The 21475-nt window shown below is 40.9% G+C and overlaps 1 protein-coding gene across 3 annotated transcripts in view; it reads left to right on the top strand.

Moving 5' to 3' along the window:
* Positions 1-21475, top strand: part of ptprn2 (protein tyrosine phosphatase receptor type N2) — a 184982-nt gene that overhangs the window by 51985 nt on the left and 111522 nt on the right. For all 3 annotated transcript variants that reach the window (XM_047349431.1, XM_047349429.1, XM_047349430.1), the window contains 2 exons: positions 3803-3889; positions 13078-13157. In XM_047349431.1, coding sequence (XP_047205387.1) covers positions 3803-3889; positions 13078-13157 — 167 coding nt within the window. The remainder of the gene's footprint in view (positions 1-3802; positions 3890-13077; positions 13158-21475) is intronic.

Here is a 21475-nt window from a genome sequence, read left to right as displayed (position 1 = left end):
TAGGAAGTGCAACTGGTTAAAACAGGCTGATCCCCCGCCATTTGATTGAGACTGTCTTCAAGATCTTCATGACCATTTAAATGTGCATGGATCATAGAAAGGATTTTAAAAGACAGTAATGCTATATTTCTTATAGTCCAGTCAATTTGTATGTGAAAGTGAGGCGTCGGACATTTCATTTTGATTGTAACCTGGCACAGTCTCAGCGTGGATAACAGTACACACAGTGAACTGATCGCACGCTGAAGTCTGAATTTGTTTTTTGTTAGTCTCACTGCGATCACTGTTACATTAATTTTAAACCCTATAACCCACTTAGAGTTTTTTTATGCTCTTCTCATTTCTGAAGCACATCTTGCCAGCTGGAAGAATACATATAGCTTTTAAACTGCAGCTGGAAAAGCTCAAAACTTCCTCCAGCCCTGTTCCAGTGTGGGCTGTACTGATTTCTCTGTGTGAAGCACCTCGATGTTGTGCTGTGTTTATTGGGATGTGGAGTGTAGACTGATCATTCCAGCTTCCCGGTAAGATTTGTTTTGGACGTAGCCAGAGCGGTAATGGAACACGATGTATGTCGCTTCCAACAGCGTTACAATACCTTACTTTGAGGGTTGGTAGTCCTTGTAGTTACAAGGTTTTAGCCTTGGCCTGTCCACTGTTACATCCACGCTGCACCACTCAACATGTTGCCACCTTGGCCTCTCAGCAACATTTTAGTGCATTTGTATAACTGTTGTGGAACTTCTACACTCTAATCATGGAAGGGTGCTGTCCTAATCAGGGGTGAAGGGGGCCTCATACTCTTAAATGTTATAGAAGGATTATTGCTGTGGCCAGTTACTTGTTGCCTCTGGATTTGGACATAGTTTTAGTAAATCAAACAATATTGTGAACTAATGTCTATTTATAAAAATGTCAAATTTGCATCCATGGAGGTGTAGATTTATAGCAACATTTACTCTTTACAGTGAGTGCTTCAGTTAATTTCAGGAGTGACAGTATTACAATAGGCTTGAGATGATATTTTGCATGAAAATGGCAGCTGTCCTAGATAATGCAGGATAATTTAGGCATCAGTTTGTGTGAACTGAATTTGCTGTAGGTTTTCTGTTGCTGTATTGCATACACATTATAACACATTTTATATAAAATCATATAATTTCTAAAGTTTCACCATCAGAGGTTAAAGTCCTTCTGTTATTCTTATACCTGGCTTGACGTTCTAGTCTGAGCCTTCTTTGTGCTGTGGTGTTTTGCTTCTGACATACTAATGGACTTGTTTCAAGTACACTCATTTTAGCACCATGCATATGTCTGCTTTGTTCGCTTACTCACACAGCCTTTAAAAGCTCCATTTCTGTCAAAGCCACCTACATATTCCCATCTTTATGGAAAAGGATTCTGTGGGTTGGACCTTTTTGTGTGTGCTGTACCTGATTACAATACAGGAGATGATAAATCCCTCAGTGTGAGAGCATTACTGTGCAGCATTACAGCCTTAATGATGATACCTTTTGGGGAAGGGGAGCCAAGTTTCTGCCTCTCCTTCTCTCTTACCCCTTACTCGGCTCCGTCTCAGCAGAGATAAGTTTCTATCGACTCTGTCTTTGCCCGTGGCACTCTCTCAAAGCTCTTTATGGTGTTATCATATCCGGTGTCAGTAGGTTGTCCTTCACCTGATCAACACATGCAGTCTCTTAAAGGTCTGATACGGTTCCAGTCCTTGTCGCTGTATTGCCGTACAAATAGAAGGAACAGATTAACACAAAGTATATATCGAAAAAGAAACAGGTCACCTTCTTAGTGAAACATCTTTACCTCCTTCTTCCTTCTTTCTCCGCTGTCCAATCAGCAGGTACCAACTGTGGACCTGTAAAGGTGTCTGCATTTGCTGCAGATGTCATGACTGCACAGTTGTTATCCCCTTCTTCCTCATACCCTGCCGTGAGGCCACACAGACCTGCTTATCCAACAGCTTCTGACATTGTGCTGGTTGTAGAGAGGGGTGGGGGGAGAGATGTAGGAAAAAGAAGCATAGGGGTGGGAAGTGTGGAAGTATTAGAGAGAGGGGTGGAAAAGGTATGGATTCTGGAGAATGAGAAAGAAAACCCCAAGGGGGAAAAGTGCTAGCATCAACAACCAAGTCACTCCTGAAGCTCTCTAGTTGCTCGAATTACCGCGGAGGAATGGGGACGTGTCTGGAATTGCTTTGGTGGAGCTTTAACTTCTAAAACTCCTCAGAAATTGTGGAAGAAAGAACTTTGCACTCTCTTAAGTTCAGAGAAAATCAGCCACTTAGGCAAAATGCACTGTTATAATATCTACTAGAAAATGTGGCAGAGGTGCAAATACAGACCAAGCAAAAATGTATAAACATGATTGACGTAACTAACAATGCACCACATACTGTCCCTTGCAAAAGTATTCATACACCTTGACCTTTTTCTTATTTTTTCATGTTACAAGAGTACTTTTACGTTTTATATCATAGAAAATATAAAAGGTACTCTTTAAAAGACCAAGACAAAGTAGCACATAAGGAAACTTTTTACCTAATAAATCATCTTAAACATACCATCCCCACAGTGAGACATGGTGGTGGCCGCATCATGTTCTGGGGCAGACTTTTCTTCAGTAGGAAAATGAAACAAACAGTCGGAACTGCAATGGGATGCTTTAAAACAAAGCATATTCATGTGTTAGAATGGTCCAGTCAAAGTCCAAACCTAAATCCAGTTGAGGAGCTGTGGAAAGATGTAAGGATTGCTAGTCACAGATGCTCTCCATTCAAAATAATTGTCAAAACATTCAGTCTCTAGATGAAAGACACCCTTAAATTCTTGCAGCTGTAATTATAGCAAACATTGATTCTACAATGTAGTGTGAAAAAATTTAAAAACGTTCAATGGGGTGTACAGATTTTTGCAAGGAACTGTATGCCGTAAATTATCTTGCACTGAATGCCCAGGCCTTAGTGAAATTGTTCACCTGCTTATTTCACATTTCTCTTTTATGGAATGGAGACAAAATTTAAAGTATGTCTCACCATGATCCATGACCTACTGTTGCATTTCACCTTGTAGTCACCTGGCAGCGATTCCCAGTGATTCCTGGTTAAGCCATCAGGAAAAAGAGTGGCTTGTCTGATAGAGATTGTGAGGATGCTCCTCTCATTTCCCACGTATGAAGCGCGGCGTCCGGCAGATTGGCTTTGTTTGGTCTATTTTCTCCCTGAGTGAAAAAGCAGCCACGGACTGAGCTGAAAATGAGGCAGGGTTTTATCAGACCACCATTACACTTCACCTCCATTCCATTTGCACCTTATTATTCTCATCTTAACGTGAAGGCGCGTGCGTGGCCCCCGTCCCCATGTGTTTGCGTTCCATTTTTTATTTGTTGAGGGTGTGGAGCGTGCACGATTGGTGAAAATGTCAATGCAGAAGGAAGCAGAAAGATGAGAGAAGGAAAAGAGAGAGAAAGAAGCATCTGTATGATGCAGCCATTACACCTCATGCAGGTTCCATTTGCACCTTATTGTTTGTTTCATTGCTAGAAAAAAGCAGGTGATTTAGCAAACCTGGAGAGGCAGCTGATCCCTTTTCCCTCAACACAATGCTTTGTGTGAGTGAGTTTTTATTTGTGATGGTCTGCAATATGCTGTTTATTGTTTTGCAGTACATCCACTCAGACAAGCATGCATTGTGCTTGTGTAATGACCCATTTGCAGGAATGAAACGTAGCAGCATCTTCCTTAAAAAAAAACCTGTATTTTAACAGCTTAATATTTGGGTGTCTCTCTTAGCTCCATCACCAATGACCGAGCCTCGGACCTGATGGAGCAGCTGACCCGGAGGCTGAACCTTCACGCTGCAGACCTCACGCAGCTCTCGTATGTATAAACACTGATTTATCTCGCAGATTACACCGACAATGATTATTGATCACATTTTAAGCATTTAAAAAAAGTTTTTATTGGAGTCTTTGAGCTTATGGGAACAGGGTGACGGTTCTTCAAACCTTGAAAGAATTGTTTATTCAAAAACAGGAAAGTGCAAGAGTATGTTGGTGTTTGTTGTTTTTCTGACCTTTTGGGTTGTTTGACTTCGTGCAGTGAGAGAAATCAGGCCTAATTACCCCCAGACCCACATTGATGTCTCTGCTGTATTCAAAACAGCACTGCGACACTGCCAAAGCACCTCTTGTCAAAAAGTAGCTGCACAGCGGTCAAACGATTCTTAGTTAAAGACAAAAAGAGAAAACTGGAAGTAGTAGTAGATACAGAGCAAAGGACTCCACCAGGAGGCGGTTAATGTAATAATAAACGAGTGAACTGTCCTTGAACCCGGACTGATTTGTGTTTTTAACGCGGTTCTTCTGCTTGCTCAGTGTCAGACCGCGTAGGAGGCAGAGGAGATGTGTTCATCTGAGATCTGACGAGCCTTTTGAAATGTTCGCGGAGGAAGAAGTCAAGTCTGCGTGGCTCAGCACCTGCAGCATGAGAACAACAAAGCCAGACGACTGCAGTGTTCATGCCAAATACTCCAACACAAGATGCAGAATATTCTGGCTTGCATAATGGTTCCTAAATAAAAACACACTGACCTTAACATCAGCGCCAGATGCTGAGGTATTCAGAGCTCTAGCTTTTTAGTCCAGCCTCCACATTTAGTGCTTCAGAGCCAAAATACAGCGACGTAAAATATAGCTGGCAGCAATTTTGTTAGTTTTATTATTACTCCTGTCATTTCACATTACTTGGAATCAACTCCTGAAGCACGTCATGATTAATGCCGTCTTTCTTGATGTTGATGAAAGGTCTGAGGCATTATTGAGCTGAACTGTCTTTCAGAAAGCGCAGTGGTGAACTTCTCACATGTAAATTTGAGAGAACCACCTAATCAAAGTTACAGTTCCTGCATTAAAAGTCATTTATGTCAAAGTCGTGCAAAATGTTTTAGAGCTAAAACCTGTTTGTTTCAAAATGGTATATGTTTAAAACCAGATATGTACAGACACAGAGTAAAAAGACAACTGACTGAAATTAAATCAGGCAAACACATGGCCAACACATAACAACAACCATTTACACAAACACTTGCACGAAAAGTTTGCGACCTCTAGTTTACCTAACATGCATGCTTTTTGGCCATGGAACAATACTGAAGTCATTGTAGAAAACCAACAGCATGGAAATTTCACAAAAAAAGTTCCCGACTAGGATTTAAAACAGCAATATTGTCCACCATATTCCTGCATCATGTGATACATTGCCTGAATTCTATTGCCAGGTTCTGGTCTGGCATTTTTACATGTAAACAAAACAGGTCTCTTGTAAAATAAAAATGGTTAGAACACATTGGGGATGGTAGGAAAGGGGAGGAAATTGTTAGTCAAGTCATCTTTCAATGATTAGAGGGATGACCTGAATAAGTGGACTCTGATTATTAATACCAGTACTTACCTGTCTTGTCACTTACACTGCAACAGAGGAAGTGAGAGGACGTTAGTTGGGTATTTGACTATTTTCAAGTAGTTTACAAAGTGAAAAGAGCACGCCTGCAAGTTTTCAGTGGTGCTTTAAATTTAGTCTTCAGCCTCATGCATCTTTATTCAATGTGTTTTAAAACCAAGAAAAAATAATCCACTGATTACAGGAATATTTCAGATTCTCTTTGAGGGCATGTTTATGTGCACCAGCTGAAGCCACGTTAATCATATCTGGACATGTCCCTGAAAAGCTCAGACACTAAAAGGACATGAACATGGCAATGTGTTGCCCTGTTTGGCTCCACATATTAATCAGATTAAATTTAACAGAAAACAAAAAGATGTAGCTGCTTTAACTCCAAAACCAGTTTCTTTTAAAATACAGCCCTGACACAGACAGAAGTCATCTGTAAATGGAATAGTTTGCTGAAGAGTGCCTTTCATAAGAGCCTGAGCTCAACTCCTTAAAGCCCTGCACCACTATCCCCCCTCCACCAAACGTTATATTTGACACAATGCACTCAGGCAAGTGTCGTTCTCCTGGCAACTATCAAACCCAGACTCGTCCACTGGATTACCGGACAGAAAGGCTCGATTCATCACTCCAGAGAACACGTCTCTAATGCTTTAAAGTCTATAGGCTTAGAGCTGTGTAGCTACTAAATCTGCAGAAGGTTTTGCCTCAGCATCCTCTGACCCCACTCTGTGATTTTACATGGCCCACCACTTAATGGCTTTCTGTTGTTCCCTTTCACTACCACAAGCTGACCATTGAATATTTAGCCACGAGGAAACTTCAGGACTGGACTTTTTGCACAGGGGGCATCCTATCAAGGTCCTATGCTGGAATGCAATGAGCTCCTGATAGTGACCCCTTCTTTCACAAGTGCTTGTAGTGTGTATGGATTTACTGAATTTTATACACCAGTGAGCATAAAAGTGATTGGAACAGTTGAAGTAAATGATTTGGAGGGGTTACCCAATACTTTGGCAATGTAGTGTGACTTAAAAATGTGTTCATCAGAGATTCTATTTTAGAATAGCTTTTGGAAATTATTGAAACCAATCCCTAATGACAGAAAAGACATTCTCTTTGCAAATTAGTCATGTTTCTTTATCTTTACATCCACTAGCACTGACGAAGGGACTATGTTACAATGTAGTACAGAATCTCCAAAAGAGGTTTGTTGCATAATGTCAGTGTGTCACAGTCAACCTGGTGTAAAAGCCAATCTCAAATGAAGCTTGTTTCGCTTCATTTGTTAGTTTCACGTTTTTCTGCCGTGTCTTTGCACCTCAGATTTACTCTTTAATTTCCGCAAGGAAAATAGAGAAAATGTACTCTTTGTCTGGCTTATTTACCGTTTTACTCTTTTAAATTTTTACAAAGTAATGAAAGCACATTCATGTTGAAATAGTCAAGGCAAAGGACATAACTCAAGCTTTTTGTGCACCTCAAGGAATGCGTGCAATAGGTAAGAATTTGAAAGCTTCTGTCTGAATATGTGTCTGCCGGGAGAATGAGAGCCGGGTCGGAGCAAGCCTTCCTGCATTGTGTGAAGGGTGGAGATCCTCATTTTCAGCAGCTCTGATTAGTCTTGATAGATGAAAAGAAACACTCAAATATGACGAAAGGACAGGATTTTCAGAACAGAAGGTTAAGATATGAAGGTTTTTTTCAGTTCAGTTCAGGGCTCCTATATGTATTTCGTGTAAAAACTCTACAGTCCTTTACGGCGATCTTAAAATACAAAACTTCGCTATCAATTACAGTTGTCAGGCATTAAATAAGGACCCTGCAAATACCAGAGAATAGAAGGAATGACAAAAGGAATGAGGGAAGTAGGAACACAAGAAAGAAAGAATGAGACAAAAATAATAAACCAATAAAGGAAGGAAAAATAACAAGAAAGTAAGGAAAGGAAGAATGCAAGGAAGAGAGAAAGGACATGATAAAGGAAAGGAAGGACATAATGAAGTTGAGAAAGAACAAACTCAAGAATGGAAATATACACAGAAGAAAGGAGGGTAGGACACAAGGAAGAAAAGAAGGGGAAAAGTAAGCATGAGGACGCAAAGATTTACCCCATGATGGACAGAGGACAGAAATCAAGGGAGATGGGGGCAGGGAAGGAGGGAAGGAAGGAAGGAAGGAAGGAAGGGAGGGAGGAAGGAAGGGAGGAAGGAATAGACAAGAGAATAACAAATACAGTCTTATTCTTTTAAGATGGATCTCATCCTTACAGGTATCAGAAAATAACAATTTCTTTGAACATAAGTTCTTGATGTTGTACTGCTTTCAGATGACGTAAGTGTTTTACTCACCAACAACACTAGGGGGAGTTGGACACACACTCACAAGTCGGTGCTCACACAGTCTGTGAAAGACACATTTACACCCCCCACCCACCCCCACCCCCACCCCACACACACAATACACACCGTCATGCACACAGACACTCATCATGTCCCACTAGCAAAGCTAAAATGAAGTCCAGACTCACACATTCAGTAACACAAGAGACAGTCTGAATTCCTCCAGATAATCTATCTTAGTTTCATCTCCCAACTACAGCAGTGTTTTCCCCCTCAGTATATTTAAATAATATTGGTAAGGCCCGAGAGAGCAAGACAAAAAAACATGTCAATTCAATTTGAGATGCATTGAGATCTCAGTCAGTGCACCCTTAGCTCGGGAGAATGGAGGCAGGGGTAAAGATTGTGGAAACATTGACATTTACGAGAGCAAACTGGAGCCCAGGTGAAGGTGCTGTCGGGGGATGGGCATATTTCTTTTCAGAGCGGTGTGTTTTCCTTTCTGCCTGTGACCGAGCATGTGTATAATCATGTTCATAAATGCATTGTTGCGTGGTTGGGTCCGTCTGTTGAGAGGTATTGGCTCATATATCGCTCCTGGCAGGACCAGTGGAGCTGGAGCTGTAGCAGGCTGACTGATGGAGAGTGGGTCTGGGTCACAGCTCTCTGGCAGTCTGATGAATCTACTTTTATGTCGCACAGTCTGGCAGGTAGTACACTAAAAATGTATATGCGCTTTCCAGAACATAACAGAGCAGATATGATGACATAGTGAAGGGCTGAGGTGAATTGAGGCAGGTAGAAAAACGAGACATGCATAGGTTGGTCACAGCTACTGTACAGCCAAAGGGCAATAATGCTGTCAATAAAATATAGTTATATGTACCTTGTCATAGAGTATTATTTGGTTTGAATAGTGAGCATTGCATGTATAGTCCTTTGATAAACATTATTGAAACACACCTAGGACCTATTCCTGTGTTCTTGACAGTTCATCTTCCTTTAAAAAGATATTATATGTAATACTTCTTAGCAGACCTCTGAGTCTTGCTTGAATTATTATAGATTACTACACTACACATTTTCACATTGTCTTTTTTAGAAGAAGTTGTTATCGTTAGAAATATTTTAAGTGGAGTACTGCGGAGCTGCTATCAGAAGGTAGTAGATAGTAGGTATATCAAGATCCCATGGCACATTACAGTGGCAGGTTATTTTTGTCAAAGTAAAAAAGAGTTCGTTAAGCATAACACCCTTGCTGTTTGTCAGTACTAATGAACACAAGTACTTGTTAGGTATGTACTAAAAAGTGAAGGGGTTCTTAAAGGTTTTCAATAAACCTTTGACAAATGGTCAAATTTTATTTAATTATTTATTATTCAAAGTGATTTACAAGTTGTAAATGGTGACCTTCCCAAAATACGTTGTGATCCTCTGATGTTTTTGCTTTTACTTTTCTCACTTGTGTTTGTATTTTGGTTACTTTGGGGTTTTCAACATTGAAAGGTTTCATATCAGTTCATTCCTTTTGTGTTGAGTTTCTAGTTCTTTCTTGTGTTCTGTTCTCTGTGTTTTGATTCTAATGTTAGTAATGTTAGTATTAGTCTTTAGCTTTGGTTAGTAAGAACTTTTTTGTGTCCTGTTTAATGCTAAATGATCCCAAATATATTTATGCTTCACTAAATTAGGTGTGCATAAACAGCCAGTTATAGGAAAAATATGTGTTTTTTCTGTATAAAGAACATTTGAACTGCATTATTTGATTGTTAAGAAGTCCTTTATTAAAATATTATCACTGAATTTTCATACTAAAAACTAATAATTTCAGTTTAAATAATAAGGAAAAACTGTGGCAATACCACAGAGACAATGTTCTAATTATCATAATGAAGTTACTGAAAGTGCCTAAAATGTAACTTCACAAAGGTTTTATAGCTTCCATTCAGCTGCTTTAAACAGATAATATGTAGCGGAAAATTGCAGAGAGACTTACTGAGTTCAGGCTGTGGTCAACAGGGAAACAAACTTCAACCGCAGCCTATCAAGCTTTGCTATTCCTAAAATGCCACAGCGTATGTCAAAATAAGCAAATTTTTGATGAACTGGCTGCATCCTGCAACAATTTTATTGTGATTAATGTTAAATAAATGGCATCTTCCTGCTCTCACCTTCTCCCTTTACTTTGCTGGTTGCACCATGCATTGTGGGGTACGATGTTGCCCTAAATCTGGCAGAAAGGTCAATTGATGCATCCTTGATAAAATGACCAAAAACACATCTTGGCAGTTTGAGTGTACTTTACTTGATGCGTACTTAGGATTGAAAGTACTTGGTCCACTGAGTTTCACAAGCAGGCAAATGTACAAGTACTGATAAGAAGAAATAGTTTACACCTACAATACTGGATACATATTGGATAGTGAACTCAGGGTTCTCAGTGACTCCAAACCTCCCCAATTCCAACTTCAAGGGGCATTCATGTATTGCTGCCACCATGGAACCCAGACAATAAGACTTCAGAGTACAAGGCAAACAAATCATCAGCTTTATTAGGTAATACTCTCCAGCCCAAAAGTATTCATACCCCTGGCAGATTTAGATTATAGTATTCTTTTAATTTTACCAATATGATTCATTGACCTAAAGTAAAATCAACATTTTTGGAATGACCCCGCCAGGGTCCCGACTTGAATCTGATACAGAACCTTGTGTTTCTAACTTGCATTTAAAACAAGTAGCGTTTTTTTTGCCTCTAAATTGAATTCATAAAATTTGCCATATGGGGTTTTCAAATATACTTAAAGGACTTGTTAACAAGCTGTATCCTCAGCTCTTGTATTATGAAAATTTCACTCACTATTAAGGGACATTGCATCTGTACTTGTACAGCAATAATTTCTTTACACATATTGTTTTGGTCCTTAGTGTCTTAAGCTAAAGCCAATTATCTTAGTGTTGCATTCTGAAATAAACTATTTTTGTTATTGATATTTCCTTTGAGTTTTCATCATTCATATAAAAACTCTTTTAATTTGGGATATAAGGAGATTCCACTGGACATGAGTGGGTTTATTTCTTTACGCATTGCTAGACTGTTATTTTTGTCCCCTGTGACAATTGCCGGGAAATCTACCAGAGTGTGTAGAAGTTGTTAGATTTTATTTCATGGCCAACCTTAGGGACATTCAGCAATTATTTTACTTCAGGGAGAAAAGTCTCTTGCGTACTCCAGGCCAGACAGAAGAGAATAGGTGCAAAGAGTACAAGCTTCAGTGTAACAGTAAAGGGGTGCAGGATTGTTCAGCCAATGACTCCAATTTGCTCTTTGGACATACTCAAACTGAAAAGGAGTGAAAAACTCATAGTGATTCATTTCATATTGAGAAAAGCTTCTGGTACTAAATTATCATACTGAGGCTTTTTGTTTGTGCTCCAGTTGGAAGAGTAACTGAAACTTGGGAAATTTCTAATGTTGATTTTCTGCTCAGGTAAAGAGGAAAAGATCAAACCCGTTCACCTACATTGGTATTTTATGGGTAAAAAAAATTTAATATAGCAGGTAGATCTTTAAATAAAGGCTTTTCATCAACTAAAACATAGAAACTAGAGACAATCTATTCCATCTACTAGCTTTTGTAGCACTTACAATGAACATGCTGAATAAAATGTTTGCAAGAGAACTATCGCACTACAGACTTCACAACATTCCCTGTGATCCACACGGCCCAGAATCTAGATTGTGGCAAATTGAAAAATATCCTTTTAGTGTGAAGCAATAAAAATTTGCAGGACACCAGCTAATAGAGAACCAAAGTTTGCATCCTTGTTAAACTTCAGTTTAACAAGGATGCAAGAATGTGCTAGAAGATTGTGCTAGTACAATGTTAGCAACATGATGAAGTCAAAACTAAATACTGCACATTATTATGAGTACACCATCCCAACCATGAAGTAGGCTGGTGGCAGCATCAGGTTGTGGAAATAAATGCTTTTTCTTGAGTATGGTTGGATATATAAATGATGCATCCCTGTAAAAAAAAGCTGGTAGAGACTGCTAAAGATGTGACACTGGGATTGGGGATCACCTTCCAGCAGGACTGTGACCCAAGACAGTTAGTCAGAGCTTCAGTGGAGTAAACTATATCAAAGCATATTCATGTTTGAGAGTGGACCAGGAAAAAATTGTATTTACCAAGGGAAGAGACCTGAGATCATCGCTCAAGTCAGCTTAATTGATTACCATGCACAGTCTACAGGGAGAGTAGTGTACAGCAGTCAGACATGTATCCTAGGGCCCTGCTCTAACTAGACAAACTGCTCTAACTTGACAAACAAAGAACATCCCTTTATAACAGGTACAAGACACAGTAATTCTTGGAACTGAAGCCCTGATGCAGTGGCATGCTTATCTGGGACTCTTCATCCCTGGAATCCTCCCTGGGATAAACAGAGCCTTCTGTAGATCCATTGCTCTGGGCCATGATTATACATTAGGCCATACATTAAGGGACAGGAAGAGGGGGTGATTACTTTATTAGGTCATGCAGAGTATCAGGTTATGATGAGGGCTCTTATCAAAAGGCATCAAAGTTTTCATAAACAATGTCAAAACCTAAAAAAATGCTTTCCATCCAAGTTGAGTGAGTTTAAGCTACCTACCTTTGTAGCATGCTTAAGATTTTTCATTTGGAAGACCCATTTGTGCTCATACTAGAACTTCCTGGCTTATGTCATGAGATGTTGCTTCAATATTTCCCATAATGCTCTTTACTCAAGATGCCATATATCTTGTGAAGTGCATAATTTTTGTAATGAAGCACAAAACCCACACATGATGCAGCCACCACCCTACTTCACAGTTGTGATGATGTTCTCAGGCTGTCAAGCTTCCTCCTTCTCCTCCTAATCTGACGATGTTCAATGTGGCCAAACACTTACATTTTAGTATCCTCAGACCCTGGGACACCTCTCCGAAATTTAAGGACTTTGTCACAGTGTGCCTTTGCCTACTGTATCAGTTTTTATGTTGCCTTCCTTCTTGCTTAATGACCTTTTAGCCCATGTTGTTGCATGTTGGTGAATATTGACACTGTCAAGCCAGACAAGACTGTAGCCTCGTATATGGATTGCGTGCTCTACCACTATGTCATTCACTACGCCCCAACATTGGCTTTCATTTGATAAATATTGTATGCAGCAAATGAAACATACAGGTAAGTACAGGTCCTTTTACATTTGCCATATTTTATTTTCTCCTTTACTTTTCGTCTGCAGTGTCCTGGGTCCTGCACTGACGTTCAGGGTCGGCCCAAACCCTAAAAACGTGACCACTGCTGATCTGGTTCAAGTTGCAGGTAAGACCAACATACATGCATCCATGTATCACCTTCACAGAATGATCCCATTGACGACATTAATTCTAATTCATCTCACGTTTTCAAGCCAGATCGCTTTGTCACAGTCTTTGCTTCAGGATAGAGTTCAGGTCCATGGGTTTTCATCATCTTCAGTCCTTAAGAGGACTGTCAACATTGAGCATCACTAGCAGAAATGATGATCCCACCATGCTCTCACTCCCATGCTTGCACACAATGCACAGGACAGTTTGTTTAGTTTGTTAGGTCCAGCAGACTGACAGCTTGAAACAAGTTTGTGTTGGCCAATCTGAGTTTGTATGTCTGCAGTGTGCACTGGATTGATGTAGACTGATGGGGATCTGTCACCCCGCGACAGGTCGCTGTCAGTACACTCTGCTTATTGTCTGCGCTCCGGTCAGTCAGCCGTGTGTGTTTGTTCAAAATGTGTCCTTGTTTCAGCCGGAAATGACTTTGAGTAGAACAGTGAAGCTTCAGTATGATCCAATATTCCCCTTGTGGAATCAAAACGGTGTTGTTATTGGCAGAGTTGTGTTGCTGCTCTTATTGTTTTTTTCTTATTTTATGTTGTTTGAAGCAACATTTTTTGTCACCTTCCGATTAGAAAAAACCTGGACAGTGGGTGATGAGTTTGGATTGGTTGATTCAAGGTTGTTCATCTGTGATTTTTTAAAATTTTCTTGTCCTTTTCTCCTTCTCCTTTTTGGCTTCTTCTAACACGTGTGACTGATTGTGATGAGGTTTCGTGTGGTGAAAGCTATTAACTGTGTTGTGACTATAAATCTGAATATATTATTTAATATTGATACTTTGATATTGTATCAAATAATATTTCGGTCTGTTAAGGGTTGTCCTGTGAATACCAGCCCAGTAAGGTGGTGGTATTAGGACAAAATCGAAAAGGGTGAGCCAAGCTCTGACATTATTGAACGGGAAAACTCTGCACACACATGGAATGACTTCACACAATTTCTTAAAATACAAGAATTTATTAACAAAAATAAGTCAACTCAAAGTCAAACATTTTTCAATCAACAAACTCTTTACCATGCTAAAACAATCAACTAAACTATCAAGCAGAATTAAAGAATAAGGAAGACTAATGGACTATGTACAATATAAACAAGTTGATTAAAGATGGTTAAAAACCGTGACCAAAAGAGTGATGCAACATTACCATGCAATGTTTATGTTTGAGAACCAAGGATTATCTTGAAGAACCTGGAAATGAAGTTAAGTTAGTCTTGGAACTAACTTAGGCAATAATCAGCAACATTTAGACAACCACTCACAATGCAAGATCAGATAAAATATTATTTTAATAAAATAATGTTTTAAAGAATGATCTGCTGAATAAAACCAACCTTCTGGATGACCACTTCTCAATGGTGTCTCATTAGCTGCCTTTATTTATTAAAATAATATTTAAAGAAATATTATTAAGGAAATGGTAAATTATTTAAGGAAATATTTTGGAAAAGAGCCAAATCTTTCTGGAGAAATGGGGCTTAATGGTGTTTACTTAGTTATCAAGTTTTGTAAAATAATGTTTAGGGAACTATTATTTACTGGATTGAAAACTAACAACCTTTCTGGGCAAATATTCTTTAGCAGCAAGCACGTGTTCTTAGCTTGTTAGCAGTTAAAGCTAACAAAATAAGCTGATAGCTTAGCACCAAAATCAAACACACACCTTTAAAAATGCTGTCAATAAAAGGGTTAAATGCATAAGTGCGGACGGCACATTATGATCAATCTTCTGTGTCTAAAATCACCCTTTAAATAAAGTTTGTCTTAACTTTAAAACACACTAACACAGAACACAAAACTGAGCACGTCTGCTGCAGATAGCCTGCTAGCACCAAGATAGCAAAGTTTCACAAACAAAACCAAACTTCATAAAATGAAAAACATTTAGATCATTTCATCCTAAATCACTTCTCTCTGCCGAAACCCTTACCTCGTATGAACCGTGCTGAGGAGGAGTTGTCCAGGCAACGACGAAGTTTGAAGAAAGCTCTGTGAACAAAGGTTAGCTTCAGCTAATCTCCAGAGCTGTATGGAGGGGCCGCTCTGTCGGGCTGACCAAACTGCACGTTACCACAGTGATGCGGTCTTTGTTGTCCTCCTTCCACACTGGGAAACCGCTCCACTAGGCGTCGTAGAGACAGCGTCTCTCCAGGGAATTCTCTGTTTGTTTTCTGTAGATCTCAGAGAGAAAAGTCAAGCAACGCTTGTACTTTAATCACCCCGTTCATGAGTGAATACCAGGTACACAAACAGTGATTCATTCGTACTTAACTTGTGCAAATGATTGCGTGATCTTATGACACCCTTGGATCCAGTTTGAAGAGTTTATGTCTGTTTGCCAGCAAAGAGACATTAGCGCGCTGTGCCTCTCTGTCCAGGCCCCTGGGTGACCCGCGTAGAAGAGATCGATCCATTGGAAAGGTGGGGGTTTTATACGGGCAGTGGCATTATGGGAAGTTCGCTGTTACCCCCACCTTTCCTAAGTTGCTGGAAGTAATGCAATTTATTTTGAAAGTTCCAGAAAAGTTTGTACCACATCTTTCATGTGGTATCCATGGCTGTGGGTCCCAACAACTGGCATGAGTGGGGCTGAAATGTCAGACCAAATGTTATGTCTACATGATCATGAGCCTGGTCCACGGTGGTGAATTATGAACACAACCAGCTTGAATAGCAATTTCTTAAAGAGGAGCGAAGGTCTTCTCATAATAAAAAAAAACGAATTCACTTTTATCCAAAATAAAAATATGATGTGGTTGTATAATACATTAAAATGGCACTAAGAGATCATAGAGAGCTTGAATTAGGACTCCTGGCACACCACAGTGTAAAGTGGACAGGTGTTCCCACCCTGCTCTTTATGTTCAAAGCAATCTGAAATAAAAGCATTCATATCTATTTTCCAGATATACAAAGCCATCAGTGACATTGACTTCAACTCGATGTGGCAAAGGCGTGATGATTTCCAAGCAGTTACCAGGTTGCAGGGGCACAATCTGAAAATCAAAGGGACACCCACATACAGTGGCCACCTGGGTAATCCTGACTGACCTTTGCCCTATGTGTGACTGTGCATAAATGATGTGGCCTTCTAATGAACTCATCAAAACTCCCACTGCATCCAGAACTCAGTCTGCTGTGAGGAGCTTGGTGGTAGTTATTATGCAAAAAATCCAGTTTATAATTTTAAAAACACATTTACAATAGTCAGAAATTCATTATCTGTATTGGAGTGTAAAGCTATTAAGTGAATGCACTTGATATTTTATGAAGACATTTGCATTTTTTCACCCGCAGCTAGTGAAGATGTTTTGTCTAGTTTTGTTCATACATTATCTTTAAAAGCACACATATTTTGCATTACAGTTGAAGAAAATAAAAATAACATGTGTCATTTGTAATTGTTACCATGGTTGTAGTTGATCGGTTATACTGTCTGCTGCTTTCAGACCATTTGGCTTTCCTTAAAGACAAAGACCATCAAATTCAAGATGCTGAAATCCAAACTATATGAAGAGCTAATATTAGTTTCAGGCTTTTAGTCTTGCTTCTGAAAAAACTAATATTTATGCCAGAACTACTTGAATGTTTGCTGTAGAGGACTGCAGATCAAACTTTCAGATCAGAGATTTGTGGTCAACTTTTAATCTCCAGTTTTGAAATGTTTCAGTCTGTTTATTAGTTTTTGTGCAGCTCTGAAGTGGAAGAGAGCGTGGACAGGTTTTCCTCTGCAACTGCACTAACCTGCAAGTATCTGAATTCACAAACCAGAAAGGGTTTTGAGACTGCGGAGCTTTAGAGTGCTGTTGGGTCTTATAATGGTGTTGAGAGTCGGCAACTAGCTATTGCTGTTTTCTGCAGTTTGGCCTGACAAACAGTATCTGGTTGCACTTCAGAGTCTCAAAAAGTCTCTAAAAAGTCCTGAAAAACTCTAGATTTGTCACCAGTTGCCTTCTGAAAAAGAGATGTTGGAGACGTCCTAATTCTACCTAATTCTTACTAATTCAAAATGCTAAATATATTGACAAACACCAGTTGGCAGCGCTGAGCCCTACCTGTTAACCTTATGTATGATGTGTTCACTGATCGATAAAATATTTTGATTGTTTAATGTCCATCCAGCTGGTCCCCAGTCAGGGTGGCTCAAACTTTAGAATTCAAGTACAACATTACCATAAGTCATGGGGCGCCTGTTGCTCAGGTGGTAGGAGTTTGTCCTGTAACCGGTGGGTTGCCGGTTTGAACCCCCACTCTGTCCATCTCAGTCATTGTGTCCTTGGGCAAGACATTCACCCACCTTGCCTACTGATGGCGGTCAGAGGGCTCGGTGGCGCCTGTGTATGGCAGCCACACTTCTGTCAGTGTGCCCCAGGGAAACGGTGGCTACATTGCCACAGCTGCTAACTGAAAGGTGTGGTGGCTGTTAGTGTGACCTGTTTTTGCTTAGTATGGTCCAATCACTGGTAAGAAAAAGGATCAAATTTTTGAATTTTTGACCACCTGGTCTAGCTGAAAAACAATCACTTTCTGCCACTAGCATCTCTAGTTAATCATTGTTTACAAAAGGCAAAAAAGAACTTGTCCTAGCATTTTCCTAAAACCCTTAGACACAAACTTTCCTAACTGATAAAGAAATTGATGTTCATATAAGCGGCTACTGAGCGTTCAGAGTCCAGCTATTGACAATTTTATTAATTATTAATGTTTCTTTCAATGTTTTTTGTCTTTAAAAGGTCAAGCAATTGAAGAAGTGTCTGTTTCAGTTACTTAAAGTCAATATTATACTATAAATTAAAGATCCATGGTTGTTAAGTTCACTGTACTCTGTGGTGTCTAAACAAGATTAATATGGCTCTGCTTCATTCTCCTGTCCATCTATCTGCCCATCAGTTCCATTCGATGCGTTCAATGCCCCATTGAAACGAAAAGACAAAGAGACTTGGCTGAAAGGCACGGACAGTATAGTGGAGATTTGATAACTCGTTGAAAAGCATCTTTTTTCTGCAGCAGGTTCTTAGCGGCTGTGCGTTGAAAGGCCTGCTGGGAGGTCTGACTGTATTAGTGGAGGTAGAGTTCTCTTGTGTGCTGCTCAACTGGAAAACTGCAGGACAAAGCCCGGCACTGCCTAATCCCTGCTCGGCTACGAAACAAAAGAGAAAGCTGCTGCTTTATCAAAACTACAAGGCATTCTGTGTGTCCGTGTTTGTTCGTGCGTGTGTGTGGATGTGTGCAACTCTTTTTTTTTTTTTGCAGCTGTGTTCATACTGCGCCAAGAAAATGATTTGTTCAATATTTGATGAAGTGGCACCCAAGCTGTTAAAAAGCGACGCTGGAATGTGTTGTTTAGAACTCTACTTTTTCTTGCTTCCTCACAGTGATTTCTAAACATGTAAATCACCTTCAGTGGGGGGATAATAGATCTGCCAGAGCTGCTTTTGCGAACCGCAGAGTGACGTTTTGTCGCCGATGATGGATTTGATCCACTTACACGTTCATGCTCAAGGCAAGCTAGTAGGCGGTGTTATATGTAGGATGAGTGCTCTGGCTTCATAAAGTGTTATTGCATAATTATGTCCTGGTGTGATTTTGCTTAATTTGTGATATATGCCTGTTTTACAGTTGTAATTATAGATATGCTTAATGAATATGAGTGTTTTGCATAAACAATTGAAGTCTGATGACTCAGATGGGATTAGAATGTCCAGACCAAATACCAGTATGTGCGATGGGATATGTGTGTGTTAACCACGACTGATAGGTGGAGGGTGGGGAGCTGGGTGAGGACACTCCCATTGTCTTGGTTGTCACGGCTGGGCGACCCCGGAGCCCTTTAGAGGCCTCAAAGGCCCCAGAGGCCAGGCCACAGCAATGAGCCGGCAGGCCCCCAGGCCGTGAGAACCCCGGCCTTGGTCAATGAGCGCTGGGATCATAAGGACCCTGGGAGAAACTTGCTGTGCCATCTGGAAAAGAGAGCAGAGACCCTGACACATGGCTGTCACCCCGAGGGAGATACACAGAGTGTGGACGTAGACAATGTCGGCCCCCGTGTTTCCTGCCTCAGCTTCTGTTTTTTTTGTCTTGAACACACTTAGAGTCACACTTAAGTGAAAGCCAAGGAGGTGACAAGTGAGACAGACAATTTTAGTGTGAAGAACAGAATCCACCTGCATTCAGAACTTATTTATGTGCTAAAACATCTTAACTCAGCTAGAGAAAATAAGAGCAAAATAAACTGTGGTATAGTATTTATCCAATTAACAGTTTTCTTTAATATTTTCTTTGTTGTTGTAAGGTTTACGATAATCTTAGCAAATACAAAATGTGGTTTTTAAATGAGTCCTCTGACTTGGAGGAGCTGATTTTCATCCCAGCCGCTTCACACTCGGCTGCGAACCGCCACAGCGCATGCTGTAGGTCTTGGCTAGAAGGGGCCACCAGGACCACGTCATCTGCAAAAAGAAGAGACGAAATCCACTGGTCCCCAAACCAGACCCCCTCCGGCCCTTGGCTGCATCTAGAAATCCTATCCATAAAAGTTATGAACAGGACCGGTGACAAAGGGCAGCCCTGCCGGAGTCCAACATGCACCGGGAACAGGTCCGATTTAGTGCCGGCAATGCGGACCAAACTCCTGCTCCGCTCGTACAGGGACCGGATTGCCCCTAATAAAGGGCCCCCGATTCCATACTCCTGGAGCACCCTCCATAGGGCATCACAAGGGACATAGTCGAATGCTTTCTCCAGGTCCACAAAACACATGTGAACCGGTTGGGCAAACTCCCATGAACCCTCGAGTACCCTGTAGAGGTTATAGAGCTGGTCCAGTGTTCCACGGCCGGGACGAAAACCACACTGCTCCTCCTGAAGCCAAGGTTCGACTATCAGCCTCTCCTCTCCTCTCCAATACCCTGGCGTAGGCCTTACCAGGGAGGCTGAGGAGTGTGATCCCCCTGTAGTTGGAACACACCCTCCAAGTCAGAGGCCATGGTACTCCTCTACAGGTTGGAGGGGAGTTCCTGCCTCAAGTGGAAGAGTTCAAGTATCTCGGGGTCTTGTTCACAAGTGAGGGAAGAATGCAGCGGGAGATCGACAGACGGATCGGTGCGGCTGCCGCAGTAATGGGGACACTGTGCCGGTCCGTTGTGGTGAAGAGAGAGCTGAGCCGAAAAGCAAAGCTCTCAATTTACCGGTCGGTCTACTTTCCTACCCTCACCTATGGCCATGAACTTTGGGTCATGACTGAAAGAATGAGATCCCGGATACGAGCGGCTGAAATGAGCTTCCTCTGTAGGGTGGCCGGGCTCTCCCTTAGAGATAGGGTGAGGAGCTCGGCCATCCAGGAGGGGCTCAGTGTAGAGCCGCTGCTCTTCCACATCGAGAGGAACCAGTTGAGGTGGCTCGGGCATCTATACTGGATGCCTCCTGGACGCCTTCCTCGGGAGGTGTTCCAGGCACGTCCCACCGGGAGGAGGCCCAGGGGATGTCCCAGGACACGCTGGAAGGACTTTGTCGCTCGGCTGGCCTGGGAGCGCCTTGGGCTCCCCCCCGGAGGAGCTGGAGGAGGTGTCTGGGGAGAGGGACGTCTGGGTGTCTCTGCTGAGTCTGCTGCCCCCGCGACCCGGTCCCGGATAAGCGGAAGACGACGAGTATGTGTTTTTAAATGATGGTTTCATTTATTAAACAAGAAACCTATCCAAACCAAGATAAATGTTAAAGACACCAGTAAATCCACCTCTGAATCGCTGAAAAAACCTAAACTAATAGTTTTAGAGTGGCCTAGTCAAAGTCTGACTAGTCTGACTAGCTGAGATGCTGTGGTGTGAGCTTAAAAAGGTCGTTCCTGCTTGAAATCCCTCCAGTGTGGCTGAATTAAAATAATTCTGCAAAGAAGAGTGGGCCAGAATTCCTCCACAGTGATGTAAAAAACATATTACCAACACAAACGCTTGATGCCAACTGTTGCTTCCAAGGGTGCCACAACTATTTATCAGGGGAATTACTTATTAACATAGGGCCAAGAAAGGATGGAAAGCATTTTTCACTTAATAAATAAAATCATCATTTGAAAACTGCATTTCATATTTATTCAGGTTCTGAATAAATCTAAAATGCAGCATTTCCTGAAGCATTTAGTTGTGACAAAAAGGCAAAAACTGAACTAATCTGCAAGGGGTTACTAATTCAAAGCTCTGTTAATCCCTAAAGCTCATAACAATTTAAATCTTTAGTTTGTACCCAGTATAAACAGATTATCATCACAACATTGG

Source organism: Girardinichthys multiradiatus, chromosome 21 (genome assembly GCF_021462225.1).
Source record: "Girardinichthys multiradiatus isolate DD_20200921_A chromosome 21, DD_fGirMul_XY1, whole genome shotgun sequence".
NCBI lineage: Eukaryota > Metazoa > Chordata > Actinopteri > Cyprinodontiformes > Goodeidae > Girardinichthys > Girardinichthys multiradiatus.
The sequence above is the reverse complement of the archived record's forward strand: the minus strand, read 5'-3'. Positions and strand labels throughout refer to the sequence as shown.